This window comes from Oncorhynchus kisutch, linkage group LG18 (assembly GCF_002021735.2).
Source record: "Oncorhynchus kisutch isolate 150728-3 linkage group LG18, Okis_V2, whole genome shotgun sequence".
In the NCBI taxonomy this organism is placed as follows: domain Eukaryota; kingdom Metazoa; phylum Chordata; class Actinopteri; order Salmoniformes; family Salmonidae; genus Oncorhynchus; species Oncorhynchus kisutch.
The window spans coordinates 6,658,389-6,680,822 of NC_034191.2; the positions used below are offsets into that span (position 1 = coordinate 6,658,389).

Genomic DNA, 22,434 nt, shown 5'->3' on the forward strand with positions numbered 1-22,434 from the left:
GAGGACAGAGAGAGGACAGAGAGAGGACAGAGAGAAGGAGAGAGGGTAGAGAGAGGGGAGTGAGGGGAGAGAGAGAGAGAGAACATGGAGAGAAGGAGAGGACAGAGAAAAGGAGAGAGGGGAGGGATATAGGAGAGAGAACAGAGAGAAGGAGAGAGAGAGGGGAGAGAGGAGAGAGAGGACAGAGAGAGGACAGAGAGAAGGAGAGAGAGAGAGAGAGAGAGAGGAGAGAGAGGACAGAGAGAAGGAGAGAGAGAGGACGGAGAGGAGAGAGAGGACAGCGAGAGGGGAGAGAGAGTACAGAGAGAAGGAGAGAGAGGACAGAGAGAAGGAGAGAGAGAACAGAGAGAAGGAGAGAGGACAGAGAGAAGGAGAGAGAGGACAGAGAGAAGGAGAGAGAGGGGAGAGAGGAGAGAGAGGGGAGAGAGGAGAGGACAGAGAGAAGGGAGAGGTAGGATGCAACAATAATCACATAATGACTTGACATTAATGTGTTAATAACCCAGTCCATGGTGTCTCTACTCTTTCCCAAAATTACCAGGTTTTCCTGAGAAAGGTAGGAAGATTCCCGGTAGGAAGATTCCCGGTAGGAAGATTCCCGGTAGGAAGATTCCCGGAATCATAAGAGAAGAAGCAGGAAATCCGAAATCCTCCAATAAGGATTCCTGGAATACCGGTAGATTTTGGGGAAGTTACCAAAATATGCAACCTTAACTTCACTGTGTCTATCCATCAATCACAAACAGGTGCAGCTGACACCGGCCGCTAGTATTAGAATCACAGTCAGTGCGACCAGGAGTCCCAGAGCCACAATGGACGCCGTGACGGCCCAGATGTAGGTGCCCTTGGAGAAGTCAACCAGTGGGGTCCTCATGGCCAGCCTGACCCTGCGAACCTTCTGGTGGTTCTGGGGTGGATACCGCACCATGTGGACCTCCTCCAGGCCCAGGGACTTGACCAGACACGCCCGATGATGGCTGAACTGGTCAAAGGTGTGCTTCCCATGATACCTTCCTGTTCCACTCTGACCTGTGGAATGGGGTTAGAGATGTTAGACGTATATGATGTTCAAGTTTCCCAGGTTTACCAGAAATCCCTGTTGGAAGATTCCCGGGAATCAGGAGGGACTAAACAGGAAATCCAGGAATCTTCCAACCAGGATTTCGGGCAAACCTGGAACATTTGGTAAAGTTGCTGGAATTTTTCAACCATAGTCCAAATTCAAGGATTCCCTATGTTGGCTACTGTATAGTATATATGTATATATGTGTATATATGTATACCGCTTTCCATTCCAGCAAATCTTTTCTATAATTGTTAGCATATATGTAAAAGCAGTCTCTGATTCAGAGGGGTTGGGGGTTAAATGCGGAAGACACATTTTGGTTGATTCAGTTGTGCAACTGACTAGGCATCCCCTTTCCAATAAAAAAACTGATCTAATTGTTCAGTTCTTTGACAATCTTTAAACAAACAAAAGATACATCATAGAATTAGATTAGAATGAAATTATAGATTAAAATGGAAGATCAGAAGAAAAAAAACACATCTAGCAAGCAAACAGCAGCCCGCCATGGGCAAAATCAGTGGCTCGTCGTCATTAGAGAGGATCGGTGATGGCAAGCTGACACCGCTAACAACAGTCAGGAGGGGCTTACACCACCAGGGTTGTGAGTTTAGTTACAGTGTCGGACACACAAAGACATTAGACATTATTCTAAAGCCAGGGGAACCAGGCACAGGCACAGGGACATGTCTTTCGTTGAATGTACGTCGGTCAATATAGGTAAAGACTAGCTAGCGCCAGATTTGCCAAAGTCTCCAACAGGTGCAGTTCAAGCCACCAGCAATTAGCAGGATGGCAGTCAAGGTGACCAAGAGACCGAAAGCAAAGATGGTGGCCGTCACGGCCCAGATGTAGGTTTTCCTAGAGAAGTCGACCAGTGGGGTCCTCATGGCCAGCCTGACCCTGCGAGCCTTCTGGCGGTTCTGGGGTGGGTACCGCACCATGTTGACATCCTCCATGCCCAGGGACTTGACCAGACACGCCCGATGATGGCTGAACTGGTCAAAGGTGTGCTTTCCATGATACCTTCCTGTTCCACTCTGACCTGTGGGGTTCAGAGGTCACAGGGCTAGGGTCAGATGAGTGGTCAAAGGGTCATGGGACTTGTTAAGGATTAGATGTTAGCTGCATGACGCACTAGCAGCACTTCTCCAACAGTCCCAAGGACGAATTAACCTCCAACTCAGTCCCAAAGGTGTGCTACCCTCCGACTCAGTCCCAGGGGCGCGCTACCCTCCGACTCAGTCCCAGAGGCGCGCTACCCTCCGACTCAGTCCCAGGGACGCGCTACCCTCCGACTCAGTCCCAGGGACGCGCTACCCTCCGACTCAGTCCCAGGGACGCGCTACCCTCCGACTCAGTCCCAGGGACGCGCTACCCTCCGACTCAGTCCCAGGGACGCGCTACCCTCCGACTCAGTCCCAGGGACGCGCTACCCTCCGACTCAGTCCCAGGGACGCGCTACCCTCCGACTCAGTCCCAGGGACGCGCTACCCTCCGACTCAGTCCCAGGTACGCGCTACCCTCCGACTCAGTCCCAGGGACGCTCTACCCTCCGACTCAGTCCCAGGGACGCTCTACCCTCCGACTCAGTCCCAGGGACGCTCTACCCTCCGACTCAGTCCCAGGGACGCTCTACCCTCCGACTCAGTCCCAAGGACGCTCTACCCTCCGACTCAGTCCCAGGGACGCTCTACCCTCAGTCTCAGTCCCAGGGACGCTCTACCCTCTGAATCTTTCAGAAACGTGTTCACCTGAGGATAACTCTGATTCTATCTATGTGTATGATCTCTATGGTAACTTGTCTCCTAAAGAGGACTCTATATGGATTATCTCTGTGGTAACTTGTCTCCTAAAGAGGACTCTATATGGATTATCTCTGTGGTAACTTGTCCCCTAGAGGACTCTATATGGATGGATTATCTCTATGGTAACTTGTCCCCTAGAGGACTCTATATGGATTATCTCTATGGTAACTTGTCTCCTAAAGAGGACTCTATATGGATTATCTCTGTGGTAACTTGTCCCCTAGAGGACTCTATATGGATTATCTCTATGGTAACTTGTCCCCTAGAGGACTCTATATGGATTATCTCTATGGTAACTTGTCCCCTAGAGGACTCTATATGGATTATCTCTATGGTAACTTGTCTCCTAAAGAGGACTCTATATGGATTATCTCTATGGTAACTTGTCCCCTAAAGAGGACTCTATATGGATTATCTCTATGGTAACTTGTCCCCTAAAGAGGACTCTATATGGATTATCTCTATGGTAACTTGTCCCCTAAAGAGGACTCTATATGGATTATCTCTATGGTAACTTGTATCTGTAAATGATGAACTCTGAATTACTCAAAGGGGGTTTATGTTCCTCTCAGAAATTCTGTCTTATTTACATCGGCCTCACCCCCTCATCACACCAGCCTTTAGATGCTGTCTCACCCCCTCATCACACCAGCCTTTAGATGCTGTCTCACCCCCTCATCACACCAGCCTTTAGATGCTGTCTCACCCCCTCATCACACCAGCCTTTAGATGCTGTCTCACCCCCTCATCACACCAGCCTTTAGATGCTGTCTCACCCCCTCATCACACCAGCCTTTAGATGCTGTCTCACCCCCTCATCACACCAGCCTTTAGATGCTGTCTCACCCCCTCATCACACCAGCCTTTAGATGCTGTCTCACCCCCTCATCACACCAGCCTTTAGATGCTGTCTCACCCCCTCATCACACCAGCCTTTAGATGCTGTCTCACCCCCTCATCACACCAGCCTTTAGATACTGTCTCACCCCCTCATCACACCAGCCTTTAGATGCTGTCTCACCCCCTCATCACACCAGCCTTTAGATGCTGTGACACCCTGTGGAGATTTTTGGGCCTGGGGGTGTTTAGGTTACTGTAAACTTGGTATTGTTTGATTGGTCAATGGTGGTTGGTTTTGGGTTGAGAAGGTTCCACCTTCAGATGTTCTACAGGTAATGAAATGCATTGGTTCTCTCTCTTATGCTTTGTTCATGCTTTGTCCTATAAGTTAACTTTAGGATCTATGTGGTTGGAATAATGCCTTTGTAATGCTTGTTAATGTTTGTAACTTAAGCTTCATGCCTGGAATGTTAATCCATTCATTGTTCAATGTTAATTAACCATCTGCCTTTGATATAGACAATTCTCAGACCCATTCATTGTTCAATGTTAATTAACCATCTGCCTTTGATATAGACAATTCTCAGACCCATTCTTGTTAGTCAACGTCAACTCATTGTCTAATGCTTGTATATTTGAATTATCTTTATAGAGTCATATAAACATTTAAATAGGTTAATTGCTTAGTCTTTGTTAGGGGTTTTATGTGACGTATATACAAGTATATTAGATATACACATATTACTGCTCACTACAGTCAGAGGGTGAATTTAGACACAGTCTATCTGTCTACTGCAGGCAAGCCACCATTGGACTGTCGTAGGCATGACTACTTTAGTGGCTATGTGTGGTCGGGCCGGCAGTGGCAATGCCATCATATCAGCTTCCGCCAGTTCACCAAAATCGTCCCAATACCGGCTAGCGTGCCGACCAACAGTATATTCACCAGAGGGTCCGGCTAGCGTGCCGACCAACAGTATATTCACCAGAGGTCCGGCTAGCGTGCCGACCAACAGTATATTCACCAGAGGTCGGGCTAGCGTGCCGACCAACAGTATATTCACCAGAGGTCGGGCTAGCGTGCCGACCAACAGTATATTCACCAGAGGTCCGGCTAGCATGCCGACCAACAGTATATTCACCAGAGGTCCGGCTAGCGTGCCAACCAACAGTATATTCACCAGAGGTCCGGCTAGCGTGCCGACCAACAGTATATTCACCAGAGGTCCGGCTAGCGTGCCGACCAACAGTATATTCACCAGAGGTCCGGCTAGCGTGCCGACCAACAGTATATTCACCAGAGGTCCGGCTAGCGTGCCGACCAACAGTATATTCACCAGAGGTCCGGCTAGCGTGCCGACCAACAGTATATTCACCAGAGGTCCGGCTAGCGTGCCGACCAACAGTATATTCACCAGAGGTCCGGCTAGCGTGCCGACCAACAGTATATTCACCAGAGGTCCGGCTAGCGTGCAAACCAACAGTATATTCACCAGAGGGTCCGGCTAGCGTGCCGACCAACAGTATATTCACCAGAGGTCCGGCTAGCGTGCCGACCAACAGTATATTCACCAGAGGTCCGGCTAGCGTGCAAACCAACAGTATATTCACCAGAGGTCCGGCTAGCGTGCCGACCAACAGTATATTCACCAGAGGTCCGGCTAGCGTGCCGACCAACAGTATATTCACCAGAGGTCCGGCTGGCGTGCCGACCAACAGTATATTCACCAGAGGGTCCGGCTAGCGTGCAAACCAACAGTATATTCACCAGAGGTCCGGCTGGCGTGCCGACCAACAGTATATTCACCAGAGGTCCGGCTAGCGTGCCGACCAACAGTATATTCACCAGAGGTCCGGCTGGCGTGCCGACCAACAGTATAATCACCAGAGGTCCGGCTAGGCCGTATCCTAAAGCCTAACAGTATATTCACCAGAGGTCCGGCTAGGCCGTATCCTAAAGCCTAACAGTATATTCACCAGAGATCCGGCTAGCGTGCCAACCAACAGTATATTCACCAGAGGTCCGGCTAGGCCGTATCCTAAAGCCTGACAGTATATTCACCAGAGGTCCGGCTAGGCCGTATCCTAAAGCCTAACAGTATATTCACCAGAGGCTCGGCTAGGCCGTATCCTAAAGCCTAACAGTATAATCACCAGAGGTCCGGCTAGGCCGTATCCTAAAGCCTAACAGTATAATCACCAGAGGTCCGGCTAGGCTGTATCCTAAAGCCTACCAGTATAATCACCAGAGGTCCAGCTAGGCTGTATCCTAAAGCCTAACAGTATTATAAGACAGTTTTCTTACCTACACCCCCAAAGGGCAGAGAGTTGAGGGTGTAGTGCATAATAACGTCGTTGACTGTCACCCCGCCACTGGTAGTCTCAGCCAGCATTCGCTTTATCACCTTATGGACAGAGACAGAGACAGAGAGAGGGATGTCCTTTATTACCTTGTTGACAGACAGAGAGAGGGATGTCTTTTATCACCGTAATGACAGACAGAGAGAGGGATGTCTTTTATCACCGTAATGACAGACAGAGAGAGGGATGTCTTTTATCACCTAAATGACAGAGAGAGGGATGTCCTTTATCACCTTAATGACAGAGACAGAGAGAGGGATGTCCTTTATCACCTTAATGACAGAGACAGAGAGAGGGATGTCCTTTATCACCTTAATGACAGAGACAGAGAGAGGGATGTCCTTTATCACCTTAATGACAGACAGAGAGAGGGATGTCCTTTATCACCTTAATGACAGAGACAGAGAGAGGGATGTCCTTTATCACCTTAATGACAGAGACAGAGAGAGGGATGTCTTTTATCAGCCCCATCATATGTAAATACATACTGTACATACCCCAGAATAAGGACAATTGTTGTTGCCACAGTAACAGATGACCTCCTTCCAGTATATAAACGACATTTCAGCAGGAGCTCAACTAAAAGTGACCCATGCCCAATCCCAAAAGAAACCCCTAAATCCTATGTCCAAATTGTGGAGATTTGAGTGGATTTGGCAGGTGTAATCTCCTCTTTGTTCTCCTGTTTTTGGGGGGATTTCAGCCCTACTCCATAGCTTGCTCACTAGCTCCCTCCAGACCTTACCTTCTTGTTGGAGGAGAAGACGTAGAGCGCCAGGGGCTTCTCTCTCTCGTTGATGAAGTGGATGGCGTCATCTATGTCGCTGACGGTCACTATGGGCAACAGGGGCCCGAAGATCTCCTCCTGCATCAGCCTAGCCTGGGGGGGCACGTCCTTCACCACCGTGGGGGCTGAGGGGTCAGGGGTAAAACGTTTTTTGACAGACACAACATAGTTCTCAAGTGTTTCAGAAAGAATCCCGGCTGGAAGATTCTCAATTAGTACATTCTTAGTTTGATGATTCCCAGTTAGAGCAATCCCAGTTGGGAGATTCCTGGAATCAAGAGAGCCGAGGGAATCCTCCAACTGAGCCACACTTGGTGCCATGCAACGGCAGGGTTGGTGCCATGCAACGGCAGGGTTGGTGCCATGCAACGGCAGGGTTGGTGCCATGCAACGGCAGGGTTGGTGCCATGCAACGGCAGGGTTGGTGCCATGCGACGGCAGGGTTGTGGGTTTGATTCTCACGGGGGGACCAGTACAAATTAAATTGTATGCACTCACTACTCTGGATAAGAGCGTCTGCTAAATGACTAAAAAAAATGTTTAAAAAATGATGAAAAAAAAACAAACAAAAAAAAATGATGAAAAAAAATATTGTAATTCTCCAATTTGAGATTTCTGAAGAACCTTGTAACTTTGTGAAAGGTACTGGGAATGTTGCAACCCAAGGGGAAATACAGTAATATTAAAACCCAAGTCTGCCCAACTACTAACTAATGTGTCACCAAATATCTGTGAGCCCAGTGAGACTGCGTACCAATGTAGCGCTGTGATGAGTCACTCTGCCCCCCTACTGTTGCCGTGTAGCCCTCCAGTAGAGTCATCAAGCGGTTGAAGTGGCGCTGGTTGATGATGCGGCCGTAGTCAGGGGAGGATTTGGGGTCAGGCCCATAAAACTCCTAGGATTAAGGAAAACAACGTGTGGATTAGATGCTAGCTAGAGAGTAAGGGGTTGCTACCTACAGTCAAATCAGGGCCGGGGTCAATTCTGGAAGGGAATTGAAATCAAATTCATGAATTGGGAAGATTCTCATAGAAAACTATGGACTTTACCCCCCTAAGTGTTTAATTTATGAATCTAATCATTTCATTTCACTTCCCGAATTGTCTGAATTGATACCATACTGTGTACATTAATATACAATGTAATAAGGTAGTAATTAATTGGCAGAGCTATCGTAGCATCCTTGCTAGCTAGCTACAGTAGAGATAGAGAGGACGTAAGAGACCAGTAGTGTCTGCCGGATGCCCTCCACCACTCTGTTCTGGATGCTGGGTTCACACAGGATGTAGTCTGGGGCGATGCACGTCTGACCACAGTTCACAAACTTCCCCCACGTGATACGCCTGCGGGGGATGAACAAAACCAACATGAAGAGAAAAATTAAATAATAAATATACCACAGACATCAAATCAATATTTCATCTTTCACATACACCTGGAACATTTTTCAGTTTCAAGCATTCTGATGATTTGTAAAAAGGAGCTAAGCACGCTGTTGTCTCATTACATATAACGACCCTTTAGGGTTAAACAATTCTGGGGGGAAAAATCCTCAAATCACCTGGTTTTCCAGAAATCCTGGGTGGAGGGTTATATATTTCCTGCTTTCTCCGGGAATCTCTCGAAAGGGATTTCTGGAAAACCTTGGTGTTTTGGGAATGTTTTTTCAATTTTGCAACCCTATGACCCTTAAATCCTGCTCCTCACATCTTTCTCAACTTTCTACATCACCAACTGCCAAAACATTAGCCACAATGCTAAGCTAATACACGTCAGCTGAAACTGCTTTGCTAGTCAAAGATGCTATCTAGTACAAAACTCCCTATCAAAGATGCTATCAAAGATGCTATCTAGTACAAAACTCCCTATCAAAGATGCTATCTAGTACAAAACTCCCTATCAAAGATGCTATATAGTACAAAACTCCCTATCAAAGATGCTATCTAGTACAAAACTCCCTATCAAAGATGCTATCTAGTACAAAACTCCCTATCAAAGATGCTATCTAGTACAAAACTCCCTATCAAAGATGCTATCTAGTACAAAACTCCCTATCAAAGATGCTATCTAGTACAAAACTCCCTATCAAAGATGCTATCTAGTACAAAACTCCCTATCAAAGATGCTATCTAGTACAAAACTCCCTATCAAAGATGCTATCTAGTACAAAACTCCCTATCAAAGATGCTATCTAGTACAAAACTCCCTATCAAAGATGCTATCTAGTACAAAACTCCCTATCAAAGATGCTATCTAGTACAAAACTCCCTATCAAAGATGCTATCTAGTACAAAACTCCCTATCAAAGATGCTATCTAGTACAAAACTCCCTATCAAAGATGCTATCTAGTACAAAACTCCCTATCAAAGATGCTATCTAGTACAAAACTCCCTATCAAAGATGCTATCTAGTACAAAACTCCCTATCAAAGATGCTATCTAGTACAAAACTCCCTATCAAAGATGCTATCTAGTACAAAACTCCCTATCAAAGATACTATCTAGTACAAAACTCCCTATCAAAGATGCTATCTAGTACAAAACTCCCTATCAAAGATGCTATCTAGTACAAAACTCCCTATCAAAGATGCTATCTAGTACAAAACTCCCTATCAAAGATGCTAACTGTTAAAGCTAGCTCACTATGTCATCTCCAGCTGATATCAACAGGTTGTGGGGCTGTTACCTTGACCAACAATATGGCTGTTATATTACTGACACCATGTATTACAGACCACAGGTATTACAGACCACAGGTATTACAGACCACAGGTATTACAGACCACATGTATTACAGACCACAGGTATTACAGACCACAGGTATTACAGACCACAGGTATTACAGACCACAGGTATTACAGACCACATGTATTACAGACCACAGGTATTACAGACCACAGGTATTACAGACCACAGGTATTACAGACCACAGGTATTACAGACCACAGGTATTACAGACCACATGTATTACAGACCACAGGTATTACAGACCACAGGTATTACAGACCACAGGTATTACAGACCACAGGTATTACAGACCACATGTATTACAGACCACAGGTATTACAGACCACAGGTATTACAGACCACAGGTATTACAGACCAAATGTAATTACTATGAACTGCATTGAGGTTTCTGACCGGCATGCGACTCTGAGGTCGACGTCCTTATCGATATAACAGGGGCTCTTCCCTCCCAGCTCCAGGGTCACAGGGGTGAGGTGTCGGGCTGCTGCCTCCATCACCAGTTTACCCACAGTGCTGTTCCCTGTGTAGAAGACGTGGTCGAAACGCTGACGCAGCAACTCCTGAGTCTCTGACACGCCCCCACACACTACAGGGTACAGCTCCTGGAAAGACCCCAACATTAATTAACAGGACAGTTCATCCCAGAACCAAAGCTGCTTAGATGCTTGCAAATTAAGAATGCTGTGTACTATCCCTTTAAGCGTGCTGTGAACTATCCCTTTAAGCGTGCTGTGAACTATCCCTTTAAGCGTGCTGTGAACTATCCCTTTAAGCGTGCTGTGAACTATCCCTTTAAGCGTGCTGTGAACTATCCCTTTAAGAGTGCTGTGAACTATCCCTTTAAGCGTGCTGTGAACTATCCCTTTAAGCGTGCTGTGAACTATCCCTTTAAGCGTGCTGTGAACTATCCCTTTAAGCGTGCTGTGTACTATCCCTTTAAGCGTGCTGTGAACTATCCCTTTAAGCGTGCTGTGAACTATCCCTTTAAGCGCGCTGTGAACTATCCCTTTAAGCGTGCTGTGTCCTATCCCTTTAAGCGTGCTGTGAACTATCCCTTTAAGCGTGCTGTGAACTATCCCTTTAAACACGTTTTGAACTATCCCTTTAAGCGTGCTGTGAACTATCCCTTTAAGCGTGCTGTGAACTATCCCTTTAAGCGTGCTGTGAACTATCCCTTTAAGCGTGCTGTGAACTATCCCTTTAAGCGTGCTGTGAACTATCCCTTTAAGCGTGCTGTGTACTATCCCTTTAAGCGTGCTGTGTACTATCCCTTTAAGCGTGCTGTGTACTATCCCTTTAAGCGTGCTGTGTCCTATCCCTTTAAGCGTGCTGTGAACTATCCCTTTAAGCGTGCTGTGTACTATCCCTTTAAGCGTGCTGTGTCCTATCCCTTTAAGCGTGCTGTGTCCTATCCCTTTAAGCGTGCTGTGTCCTATCCCTTTAAGCGTGCTGTGTACTATCCCTTTAAGCGTGCTGTGTACTATCCCTTTAAGCGTGCTGTGAACTATCCCTTTAAGCGTGCTGTGTACTATCCCTTTAAGCGTGCTGTGTCCTATCCCTTTAAGCATGATGTGTCCTATCCCTTTAAGCGTGCTGTGTCCTATCCCTTTAAGCGTGCTGTGTCTTATCCCTTTAAGCATGATGTGTCCTATCCCTTTAAGCGGGATGTAGCCAGCAGGATGTAGCCAGTATGTGTGTATGACATCACAGCAACAGAGGACTTGTCTATCCTACACGCAGTAATAAGGTCATGCTGTAATATTGGAGCTAAATCACTGACTATTGGCTCACAGTCACAGGACTAAAACAGTTCAGCTCAGATTGCTCTCATAAACTGAGTGTACAAAACATTAAGAACACCTTCCGAATATTGAGTTGCTTTCACCTGGTCAGTCTATGTCATGGAAAGAGCAGGTGTTCATAATGTTTGTAAACTCAGTATATATATATATATATATATATGGGTGGTGTACCAAATGGCACCCTATTCCCTATATAGTGCACTACTTTTGACCAGGGCCCATAGGGTTCTTGTCTAAAGTAGTGCACTATATAAGGGACGGTGACATACAGTATTCTCATACAGCAGACAAGGGGGAATAGAATAGGGACCTGGTCCAGATATCGTGGGAGCAGAGCTTTGAGGAGACTAGCTGAGTATTCACTCAGCTCAGACGGCTTCACCACAGCGGCATTGCCTGCAGAGAGAGAGAGGGAGAGAGTAAGAGAGAGAGAGAGAGAGACAGAGAGAGAGAGAATGAACAGTGTGTGAATGGGATGACATCACTAACAGTGTGTGTGTGTGTGTGTATGGATGACATCACTAACAGTGTGTGTGTGTGTGTGTGTGTGTGTGTGTGTGTGTGTGTGTGTGTGTGTGTGTGTGTGTGTGTGTGTGTGTGTGTGTGTGTGAATGGATGACATCACTAACAGTGTGTGTGTGTGTGTGTGTGTGTGTGTGTGTGTGTGTGTGTGTGTGTGTGTGTGTGTGTGTGTGTGTGTGTGTGTGTGTGTGTGTGTGTGTGTGTGTGTGTGTGTGTGTGTGTGTGTGAATGGGATGACATCATTAACAGTGTGTGTGTGTGTGTGTGAATGGGATGACATCACTCAGTGGTAGCAGAATGCCAGACATCTAGGGAGATGGATAATGCTGTGTGTACATGTCAGTGAGGGATGGAGAGACAACGCTGAATAAAAGACAACTACAGTGGTGGGAAAAGTAGGAGAGGAGGGGGTAGCTGAAGATTACACAGCTAAGGAGGAATAGGGGGAAGGGGGGTCGTTGGGGCGTACCTGCAGCGATAGCCCCGACCAGGGGCTGCAGGGTTAGGGCCCAGGGGTAGTTCCAGGCCCCGATAATGAGGACCACTCCCAGGGGCTCCGGCTGGATGTACGCCTTCAAGTACAGTACATTACAATCAACTTTATTCATCCCTTTTGAGTTCCAAGTAGAACCCTTTTGAGTCCCAAGTAGAACCCTTTTGAGTTCCAAGTAGAAGCTTTTTAAGTTCCAAGTAGAACCCTTTTGAGTTCCAAGTAGAAGCTTTTTAAGTTCCAAGTAGAACCATTTGAGTTCCAAGTAGAACCATTTGAGTTCCAAGTAGAACCTTTTTGAGTTCCAAGTAGAACCTTTTTGAGTTCCAAGCAGAACCCTGTTGAGTTCCAAGCAGAACCCTGTTGAGTTCCAAGCAGAACCCTGTTGAGTTCCAAGCAGAACCCTCTGTTGAAAGGGTTATTCAAAGGGGACGGCGGCAGAACCATTTTAAGTTCTAGATATAACTTTGATTCTAACAGTGTAGCTAAGTGTAAATGGACTAATGCAGTGCAATGATAAGTCTTCCATAGCGTACCTGGTCTGAGATGGTGAGGAGGTTCCTCTCTACAGGACGAGGAGCAGCCCACTGGGCCAGCTTCGACACAGCCAGGCTGATCTCATTCTCCAGGCCGATCAACTCAAACAGTGGGGTGTCGTACTGGCTCTGTGGAACGCAAGGTGAGGTTTATTCAGTAAACTTACTGAAAATCTTTGCAAAATGATCTAAATGTATAAATCCGTGTATTTGTACAGTTATTCCCAACACTATAAAATTTCAAAAGCTGCTGAGGAACACATAATTCCTAGTTCAGTGGCGTGATAGTTTGTGATATTCTTACAAGGCTCATGTAATTGGCTCTTATCGAAGGTGTCACAATCGACCTCAGACTATCACAGCTCCATGTAATGAACTACTACTGTATGTTTGACGCTTACCCTGTTGATGTCCTGTTTGAGGGCGGTGGCGATCTCTCCCTGTCTGTCTGTGATCATCCTCTGGAGAGACTTGAGCTGCTGAACTCTGAACTCCAGGGGTCGCGACCGCCCAGCGAGGAAAGCCTCCCTGGCCCTCTGCACCGCCTGCTTCTCCATGGTAACCGGTCACCAGCACACACCTGAACAGTAAACACACAGCCACTGTGAAGTATACACAAAGTACACCTGTTCAGACAGGTACATTTCACTAGAATACACCTGTAAAGTACAGCAGACAGACACAGGGACAATAGGCACGGAAGAACTCAAATATGCATGCACATCCTTATACTTGTATCGTACATGGCTATATACTGTATCTAACTACATTTCTAATGAAAGGTAATTGTTTTGAATAATTACAGTACATTGGTTTATCATAGATTTGCCTATGAATACTCACGTGAAGAAAGTGCAGAGAATTATCCCAAACCATCAAATAAATGTGCAGTGCTTTTGTGGTCTGCTTAAAAATGAACAAAATAGGAAGTAGGTCTACTGTATTTTTCTTGAAGAGTATATTATCTAATCAACTTTGAGCTGATATGTAGCGGGATTCAACAGAGGGGACAAAGCACGAAAGTAGAATGCACGGTCTGCAATAGAAGAGTAACTACAGGATCAACAGCACTTTGAAAGGACTATTCAGTTGTTTTCTCTACCCTCAACCTAAATGTGGAATATAAAATATGACTTAAAAATGAGTTTACATATGTTGGTTGTCAAATCTGTTGAAATAATCATGAAATGATGAATTACGACGCTTTCACCGTACAATAAAGAAGTACTGAACAGTATTTTGTCTGTTGAATAAGCTTAACTACATCATCAAATACATTAAAAACATGTAAAACAACGTTTCCAATACTCACACATGAATAAAAGAAGCACGCGGGATTATTGTCTGTTGTCAATCAATTCCATCCATAAATCGGAAAAAACGAAGGACAAAAAATACACTTCTGAAAAATTCAAACCTGCGGGACAGTGTTTTTAAAAAAAAAACGATATCATAAACTTTACTATTCTTTCATAAAATAAAAAGCCATTCACCGTGTGGAAAAACATGCGCTGCTATCGATGTCTCATTACCAAGGAGGTGAACTACATTATGCCACAGTACCTTCTGTTCTGCCCAGGTTCTGCCTCACTGACGTAACCGTGGGATTGACGTTCATTTATTGCTCGAGGCGACGGGTGGTATCGGTTTAGCTGCAGACGGTAGGCGACTCAAATTAGCCGTTTTTTTTGCATTTTTGCTAATTAATGGAATGATTTTGTCTTTATGGAAAACGACCTAAAAATGACCTACAATTTTCTTCATGAAGTTAATTAAATATGTTTAAAATATATATATTTTTTCATATTTAATTAATGAAGTTAATTAAGAGGGAAATTAATTGCTGGGACTCTCCACAATACAGATTGAGAGGGAAATGAATAAGCTGGGACTCTCCACAATACAGATTGAGAGGGAAATGAATTGCTGGGACTCTCCACAATACAGATTGAGAGGGAAATGGATTACTGGGACTCTCCACAATACAGATTGAGAGGGAAATGAATTGCTGGGACTCTCCACAATACAGATTGAGAGGGAAATGAATTGCTGGGACTCTCCACAATACAGATTGAGAGGGAAATGGATTACTGGGACTCTCCACAATACAGATTGAGAGGGAAATGGATTACTGGGACTCTCCACAATACAGATTGAGAGGGAAATGGATTACTGGGACTCTCCACAATACAGATTGAGAGGGAAATGGATTACTGGGACTCTCCACAATACAGATTGAGAGGGAAATGGATTACTGGGACTCTCCACAATACAGATTGAGAGGGAAATGAATTGTTGGGACTCTCCATTATACAGATTGAGAGGGAAATGTATTACTGCAGGTAGTGTAATCATCCAGAGAGATCCTATTCAATGATTTGCTTACTCTAATTCCTAATCCTATGGTTTCGTTCATACTGTTGTAAGCTATGATTCACACAGGACATTATAACGCTTGGAATTTGCCTTTCAAATCAAATCAAATTTTATTTGTCACATACACATGGTTAGCAGATGTTAATGCGAGTGTAGCGAAATGCTTGCCTTCCATACTAATCAGAGTACCATTGGACATAATCGCATGTAAACCAACAGGAGGCACATTATTTACATGACAAAACCGTCCTTTAGGAAATACCCAGGAAGAAAACACTGAATACATCATACTCAGTCTGTCATTGAGGTCAGAATACAGTTTCAACAATGTAACAGAAAATAAATGGATATGGCACAATATGAAATAACAACAACCTGAATTAAACAAGTTTAATGGCATTATAAACGTCTTTAAAATGATTGAAGGTTTATAACCATTGTATAAATAAATAAAAGTAACATTTGAATTTAATTTAAAATGAACTATTGCATTTTTGGTAAGACTGACACTGAGCCATAACTGTTGCTTCAGTGCTACAAGTCTAAATCAGAGTCCAAGATGGTGGAGCCACGTGTACACCAGTTTCACCATCAGCCTCACAGCAGGAACACCAGTTTCCCCAGGTCAGCCTCACAGCAGGAACACCAGTTTGCCCATCAGCCTCACAGCAGGAACACCAGTTTCCCCATCAGCCTCACAGCAGGAACACCAGTTTCGCCATCAGCCTCACAGCAGGAACAACAGTTTCACCATCAGCCTCACAGCAGGAACACCAGTTTCACCATCAGCCTCACAGCAGGAACACCAGTTTCCCCAGGTCAGCCTCACAGCAGGAACACCAGTTTCCCCAGGTCAGCCTCACAGCAGGAACACCAGTTTGCCCATCAGCCTCACAGCAGGAACACCAGTTTCACCATCAGCCTCACAGCAGGAACACCAGTTTCACCATCAGCCTCACAGCAGGAACACCAGTTTCGCCATCAGCCTCACAGCAGGAACACCAGTTTCACCATCAGCCTCACAGCAGGAACACCAGTTTCACCATCAGCCTCACAGCAGGAACACCAGTTTCACCATCAGCCTCACAGCAGGAACACCAGTTTCACCATCAGCCTCACAGCAGGAACACCAGTTTCACCATCAGCCTCACAGCAAGAACCTCTGCAAGAAACACAAGGCACAAAATGGCTCCCATTATCACCTCTATTCACAAAACAGGACAACAAGTGACACAGCAAGTCACAGAGATGAGATTGACAATCAGATGTACTTTAAAGGGACTGTTCATGTGAGGACAAAGTGTAAAGGTCAACAAACAGAGGTACAAGAAAACAAAGGCCTCATTTAGTGGAGGATAATGGTGCATGCTGGGTAATTAAAGGGGGGCTGTAGATCATGTAGCTAGTTTTGTGTGGTTAGATTTTTCCTCAACAACACCATACATTGTCTGATGGGTGACAAAGCCATTCTTGTGTTGCAGCAGCACAAGGGGCTGTGTCCCCAATGCCACACAGTTCCCTATATAGTGCACTACTTTAGACCAGATCTCTATGGGGTCCTTGTAGAGAAAAGGGTACCATCTGGGACAAACATTTAGCCTTTGGAGCTGTGGAACAATGTTCTCATAACGCATCTTGAAATCTCTGAGGAAAATGTTACTTTTCATGATGGATCGATGAGAGAAAATAGAAGCGTTTCCCCATTTTAGACAAACGAATGACAATAGCTGAGGTTTCTTTTTTCCCTCAAGATAATAATTGAATCCTATTAACAAAAATCAACTGTTTTCATGTGAAAAGAGTTACTGTTTGACAACATGAACTACTGTTTATTATCTATGCATAGTCACTTTAATAACTCTACCTACATGTACATATTACCTCAATTACCTCGACTAACCTGTACCCCTGTATATTTTTTTTTTATTTTTTTTATTTCACCTTTATTTAACCAGGTAGGCCAGTTGAGAACAAGTTCTCATTTGCAACTGCGACCTGGCCAAGATAAAGCATAGCAGTGTGAGCATACAACAAAGAGTTACACATGGAGTAAACAATTAACAAGTCAATAACACAGTAGAAAACGAAGGGGGGGTCTATATACAATGTGTGCAAAAGGCATGAGGAGGTAGGCAAATAATTACAATTTTGCAGATTAACACTGGAGTGATAAAAGATCAGATGGTCATGTACAGGTAGAGATATTGGTGTGCAGAAGAGCAGAAAAGTAAATAAATAAAAACAGTACGGGGATGAGGTAGGTAAAAAGGGTGGGCTATTTACCAATAGACTATGTACAGCTGCAGCGATCGGTTAGCTGCTCAGATAGCTGATGTTTGAAGTTGGTGAGGGAGATAAAAGTCTCCAACTTCAGCGATTTTTGCAATTCGTTCCAGTCACAGGCAGCAGAGTACTGGAACGAAAGGCGGCCAAATGAGGTGTTGGCTTTAGGGATGATCAGTGAGATACACCTGCTGGAGCGCGTGCTACGGATGGGTGTTGCCATCGTGACCAGTGAGCTGAGATAAGGCGGAGCTTTACCTAGCATAGACTTGTAGATGACCTGGAGCCAGTGGGTCTGGCGACGAATATGTAGCGAGGGCCAGCCGACTAGAGCATACAAGTCGCAGTGGTGGGTAGTATAAGGTGCTTTAGTGACAAAACGGATGGCACTGTGATAGACTGCATCCAGTTTGCTGAGTAGAGTGTTGGAAGCCATTTTGTAGATGACATCGCCGAAGTCGAGGATCGGTAGGATAGTCAGTTTTACTAGGGTAAGCTTGGCGGCTTGAGTGAAGGAGGCTTTGTTGCGGAATAGAAAGCCGACTCTTGATTTGATTTTCGATTGGAGATGTTTGATATGAGTCTGGAAGGAGAGTTTGCAGTCTAGCCAGACACCTAGGTACTTATAGACGTCCACATATTCTAGGTCGGAACCATCCAGGGTGGTGATGCTAGTCGGGCATGCAGGTGTAGGCAGCGACCGGTTGAAAAGCATGCATTTGGTTTTACTAGCGTTTAAGAGCAGTTGGAGGCCACGGAAGTAGTCTCATTACTAACCTGTACCCCCTGTATATAGTCTCATTACTAACCTGTACCCCTTGTATATAGTCTCATTACTAACCTGTACCCCCTGTATATAGTCTCATTACTAACCTGTACCCCCTGTATATAGTCTCATTACTAACCTGTACCCCCTGTATATAGTCTCATTACTAACCTGTACCCCTGTATATAGTCTCATTACTAACCTGTACCCCCTGTATATAGTCTCATTACTAACCTGTACCCCTGTATATAGTCTCATTACTAACCTGTACCCCCTGTATATAGTCTCATTACTAACCTGTACCCCTGTATATAGTCTCATTACTAACCTGTACCCCCTGTATATAGTCTCATTACTAACCTGTACCCCTGTATATAGTCTCATTACTAACCTGTACCCCCTGTATATAGTCTCATTACTAACCTGTACCCCTGTATATAGTCTCATTACTAACCTGTACCCCCTGTATATAGTCTCATTACTAACCTGTACCCCTGTATATAGTCTCATTACTAACCTGTACCCCCTGTATATAGTCTCATTACTAACCTGTACCCCCTGTATATAGTCTCATTACTACAGTGCCTTGCGAAAGTATTCGGCCCCCTTGAACTTTGCGACCTTTTGCCACATTTCAGGCTTCAAACATAAAGATATAAAACTGTATTTTTTTGTGAAGAATCAACAACAAGTGGGACACAATCATGAAGTGGAACGACATTTATTGGATATTTCAAACTTTTTTAACAAATCAAAAACTGAAAAATTGGGCGTGCAAAATTATTCAGCCCCTTTACTTTCAGTGCAGCAAACTCTCTCCAGAAGTTCAGTGAGGATCTCTGAATGATCCAATGTTGACCTAAATGACTAATGATGATAAATACAATCCACCTGTGTGTAATCAAGTCTCTGTATAAATGCACCTGCACTGTGATAGTCTCAGAGGTCCGTTAAAAGCGCAGAGAGCATCATGAAGAACAAGGAACACACCAGGCAGGTCCGAGATACTGTTGTGAAGAAGTTTAAAGCCGGATTTGGATACAAAAAGATTTCCCAAGCTTTAAACATCCCAAGGAGCACTGTGCAAGCGATAATATTGAAATGGAAGGAGTATCAGACCACTGCAAATCTACCAAGACCTGGCCGTCCCTTTAAACTTTCAGCTCATACAAGGAGAAGACTGATCAGAGATGCAGCCAAGAGGCCCATGATCACTCTGGATGAACTGCAGAGATCTACAGCTGAGGTGGGAGACTCTGTCCATAGGACAACAATCAGTCGTATATTGCACAAATCTGGCCTTTATGGAAGAGTGGCAAGAAGAAAGCCATTTCTTAAAGATATCCATAAAAAGTGTCGTTTAAAGTTTGCCACAAGCCACCTGGAAGACACACCAAACATGTGGAAGAAGGTGCTCTGGTCAGATGAAACCAAAATTGAACTTTTTGGCAACAATGCAAAACGTTATGTTTGGCGTAAAAGCAACACAGCTCATCACCCTGAACACACCATCCCCACTGTCAAACATGGTGGTGGCAGCATCATGGTTTGGGCCTGCTTTTCTTCAGCAGGGACAGGGAAGATGGTTAAAATTGATGGGAAGATGGATGGAGCCAAATACAGGACCATTCTGGAAGAATGCAAAAGACCTGAGACTGGGACGGAGATTTGTCTTCCAGCAAGACAATGATCCAAAACATAAAGCAAAATCTACAATGGAATGGTTCAAAAATAAACATATCCAGGTGTTAGAATGGCCAAGTCAAAGTCCAGACCTGAATCCAATCGAGAATCTGTGGAAAGAACTGAAAACTGCTGTTCACAAATGCTCTCCATCCAACCTCACTGAGCTCGAGCTGTTTTGCAAGGAGGAATGGGAAAAAATTTCAGTCTCTCGATGTGCAAAACTGATAGAGACATACCCCAAGCGACTTACAGCTGTAATCGCAGCAAAAGGTGGCGCTACAAAGTATTAACTTAAGGGGGCTGAATAATTTTGCACGCCCAATTTTTCAGTTTTTGATTTGTTAAAAAAGTTTGAAATATCCAATAAATGTCGTTCCACTTCATGATTGTGTCCCACTTGTTGCTGATTCTTCACAAAAAATACAGTTTTATATCTTTATGTTTGAAGCCTGAAATGTGGCAAAAGGTCGCGAAGTTCAAGGGGGCCGAATACTTTCGCAAGGCACTGTAACCTGTACCCCTGCACATTGACTCTGTACTGGTACCCCCTGTATATAGCCTCACTTGTTATTTTACTGCTGCTCTTTAATTATTTGTTCCTTTTAATTCTTATTATTATTCATATTTTATTAACTGCGTTGCTGATTAAGGGCTTATAAGGGCTTATAGGGATTATAAGTAAGCATTTCACAGGGGTACCTGTTGTATTCGGCACATGTGACTAATAACATTTGATTTGATTTGAAACACTTTATTCAGCCAATAAGCTGCAGTACAGGTCAGTTAGAGACACACAGTAAACTGCTGTTGCTAAGTCCTCAACTGCTCCCTATCGCATATATAGTGCGCACAAGTAGTACACTAAATAGGAAATACCATTTGGGATGCACTCTTTATCTCCCTTTCTTCCTTGGATCACTGGTCGCTGAGAGGTTCTCGTTATTTAAACTCTGCCCTCACACAGGCCACTGTGTTATTTAAGTAGGAGGGGTCGTAGAGACCAGCGGAGCTAAGAGAAGGGGGGGGGGGGGTATCTACTGTGGAGATCTCAACGGTTCATAGTATCCATTTATGAACTTTGTCCCAAATGGCACCCTATTCCCTATGTAGTACACACTACTTTTGACCAAGGCTCTGGTCAAACTGGTTAAAATTAGTGCACTATATAGGGAATAGGGTGCCATTTGGGATACTAACATGGTTCTCTAAACCAGTGGTCACCAACCGGTCGGTCGCGATCGACTGGTCGATCTCCAAGGCATTCCTAGTCGATCACCAAGCATTTCTGTAAAAAATAAAACGATAAATCCTTGTGTTTCTGTTTGGTTTATTAGTTTTGCGTTGTTTGTGCTACGTTAATTATCTTAACCTGCTACATTAATTATCTTAACCTGCTACATTAATTATTCTAACCTGCTACATTAATTATCTTAACCTGCTACATTAATTATTCTAACCTGCTACATTAATTATCCTAACCTGCTACATTAATTATCCTATCCTGCTACATTAATTATTCTAACCTGCTACATTAATTATCCTAACCTGCTACGTTAATTATCCTAACCTGCTACATTAATTATCCTAACCTGCTACGTTAATTATCCTAACCTGCTACATTAATTATCCTAACCTGCTACGAATTGTCAATTCTGGTCAATTCTGACATAAAGTGTATCTCATCTAGTCAAACCCCTGTAACTGTTAGCAGTGAAGAAGAGGCGAAGCGAGAGGGTTTTACTCGACCCCAAAAATGTGTCCATGTTTAAGCAGATCCTGAATTATTAAGCAAGTGAGGAGTTTTTGTATGGGGGCAATGAGAGTACGTTGAATTTCGTCAAGATAAACATGAATTGTCATTTTGATACGTAATGCTTATTTGATCTAATAGAAGTTTGGTAATGTTTAGGTTGTTAGTACTGATATAAGTGTGATGCAAGTGACATCCTGGCAACTTTGAGAAGAAAAAAAACACTTTATATCAGAGCTGTCCATGTTGAAAATCGAGACAATCTATGCATATTCATGAGGTTGATTAATTTGTCATACCTTTGCCATAGAATTCAGGCGGTTGACGCCAACCCCTCTCATCGAATATTGAACATCCCTCATCGAATATTCACCACCCCTCAATGAATATTCAAATAATTTGATGGAGAAGAGACCACTCTTAGGGAGTTTTCCCATAACAAAGGGGTCTAATATTAATCTATTTATCTACTTCATCTTTTAATTTTTTTATTAATTTGTAAAAAAAAAAAAAAAAAACTATTCCACTTTGACATTATGGGGTATTGTGTGTGGGCCAGTGACAAAAAATATAAATATAATACATTTTAAATTCAGGCTGTAACACAGCAAA

The 22,434-nt window shown here is 44.2% G+C and overlaps 1 protein-coding gene across 2 annotated transcripts; it reads right to left on the reverse strand.

Annotated features, from left to right (window-relative positions):
• Window positions 1-352: 352 nt before the first annotated feature.
• On the reverse strand, window positions 353-14,548 carry LOC109883854 (aldehyde dehydrogenase family 3 member A2). 2 transcript variants are annotated; one of them, XM_031796405.1, is made up of 11 exons: window positions 14,274-14,531; window positions 13,363-13,541; window positions 12,962-13,090; window positions 12,405-12,507; window positions 11,724-11,809; window positions 10,005-10,213; window positions 8,089-8,206; window positions 7,617-7,758; window positions 6,821-6,987; window positions 6,020-6,119; window positions 353-1,029 (listed from the first exon to the last, which is right to left on the reverse strand). In XM_031796405.1, the coding sequence occupies exons 2-11, from the start codon at window positions 13,516-13,518 to the stop codon at window positions 737-739; spliced, it is 1,503 nt and encodes a 500-aa protein (XP_031652265.1). In that variant the 5' UTR covers window positions 13,519-13,541; window positions 14,274-14,531; the 3' UTR covers window positions 353-736. The 2 variants fall into 2 exon arrangements, with proteins under 2 accessions (XP_031652265.1, XP_031652264.1); XM_031796404.1 differs by lacking the exon at window positions 353-1,029 and adding an exon at window positions 1,452-2,111 and having other exon boundaries at window positions 14,274-14,548.
• Between the last annotated feature and the right edge of the window lie 7,886 nt (window positions 14,549-22,434).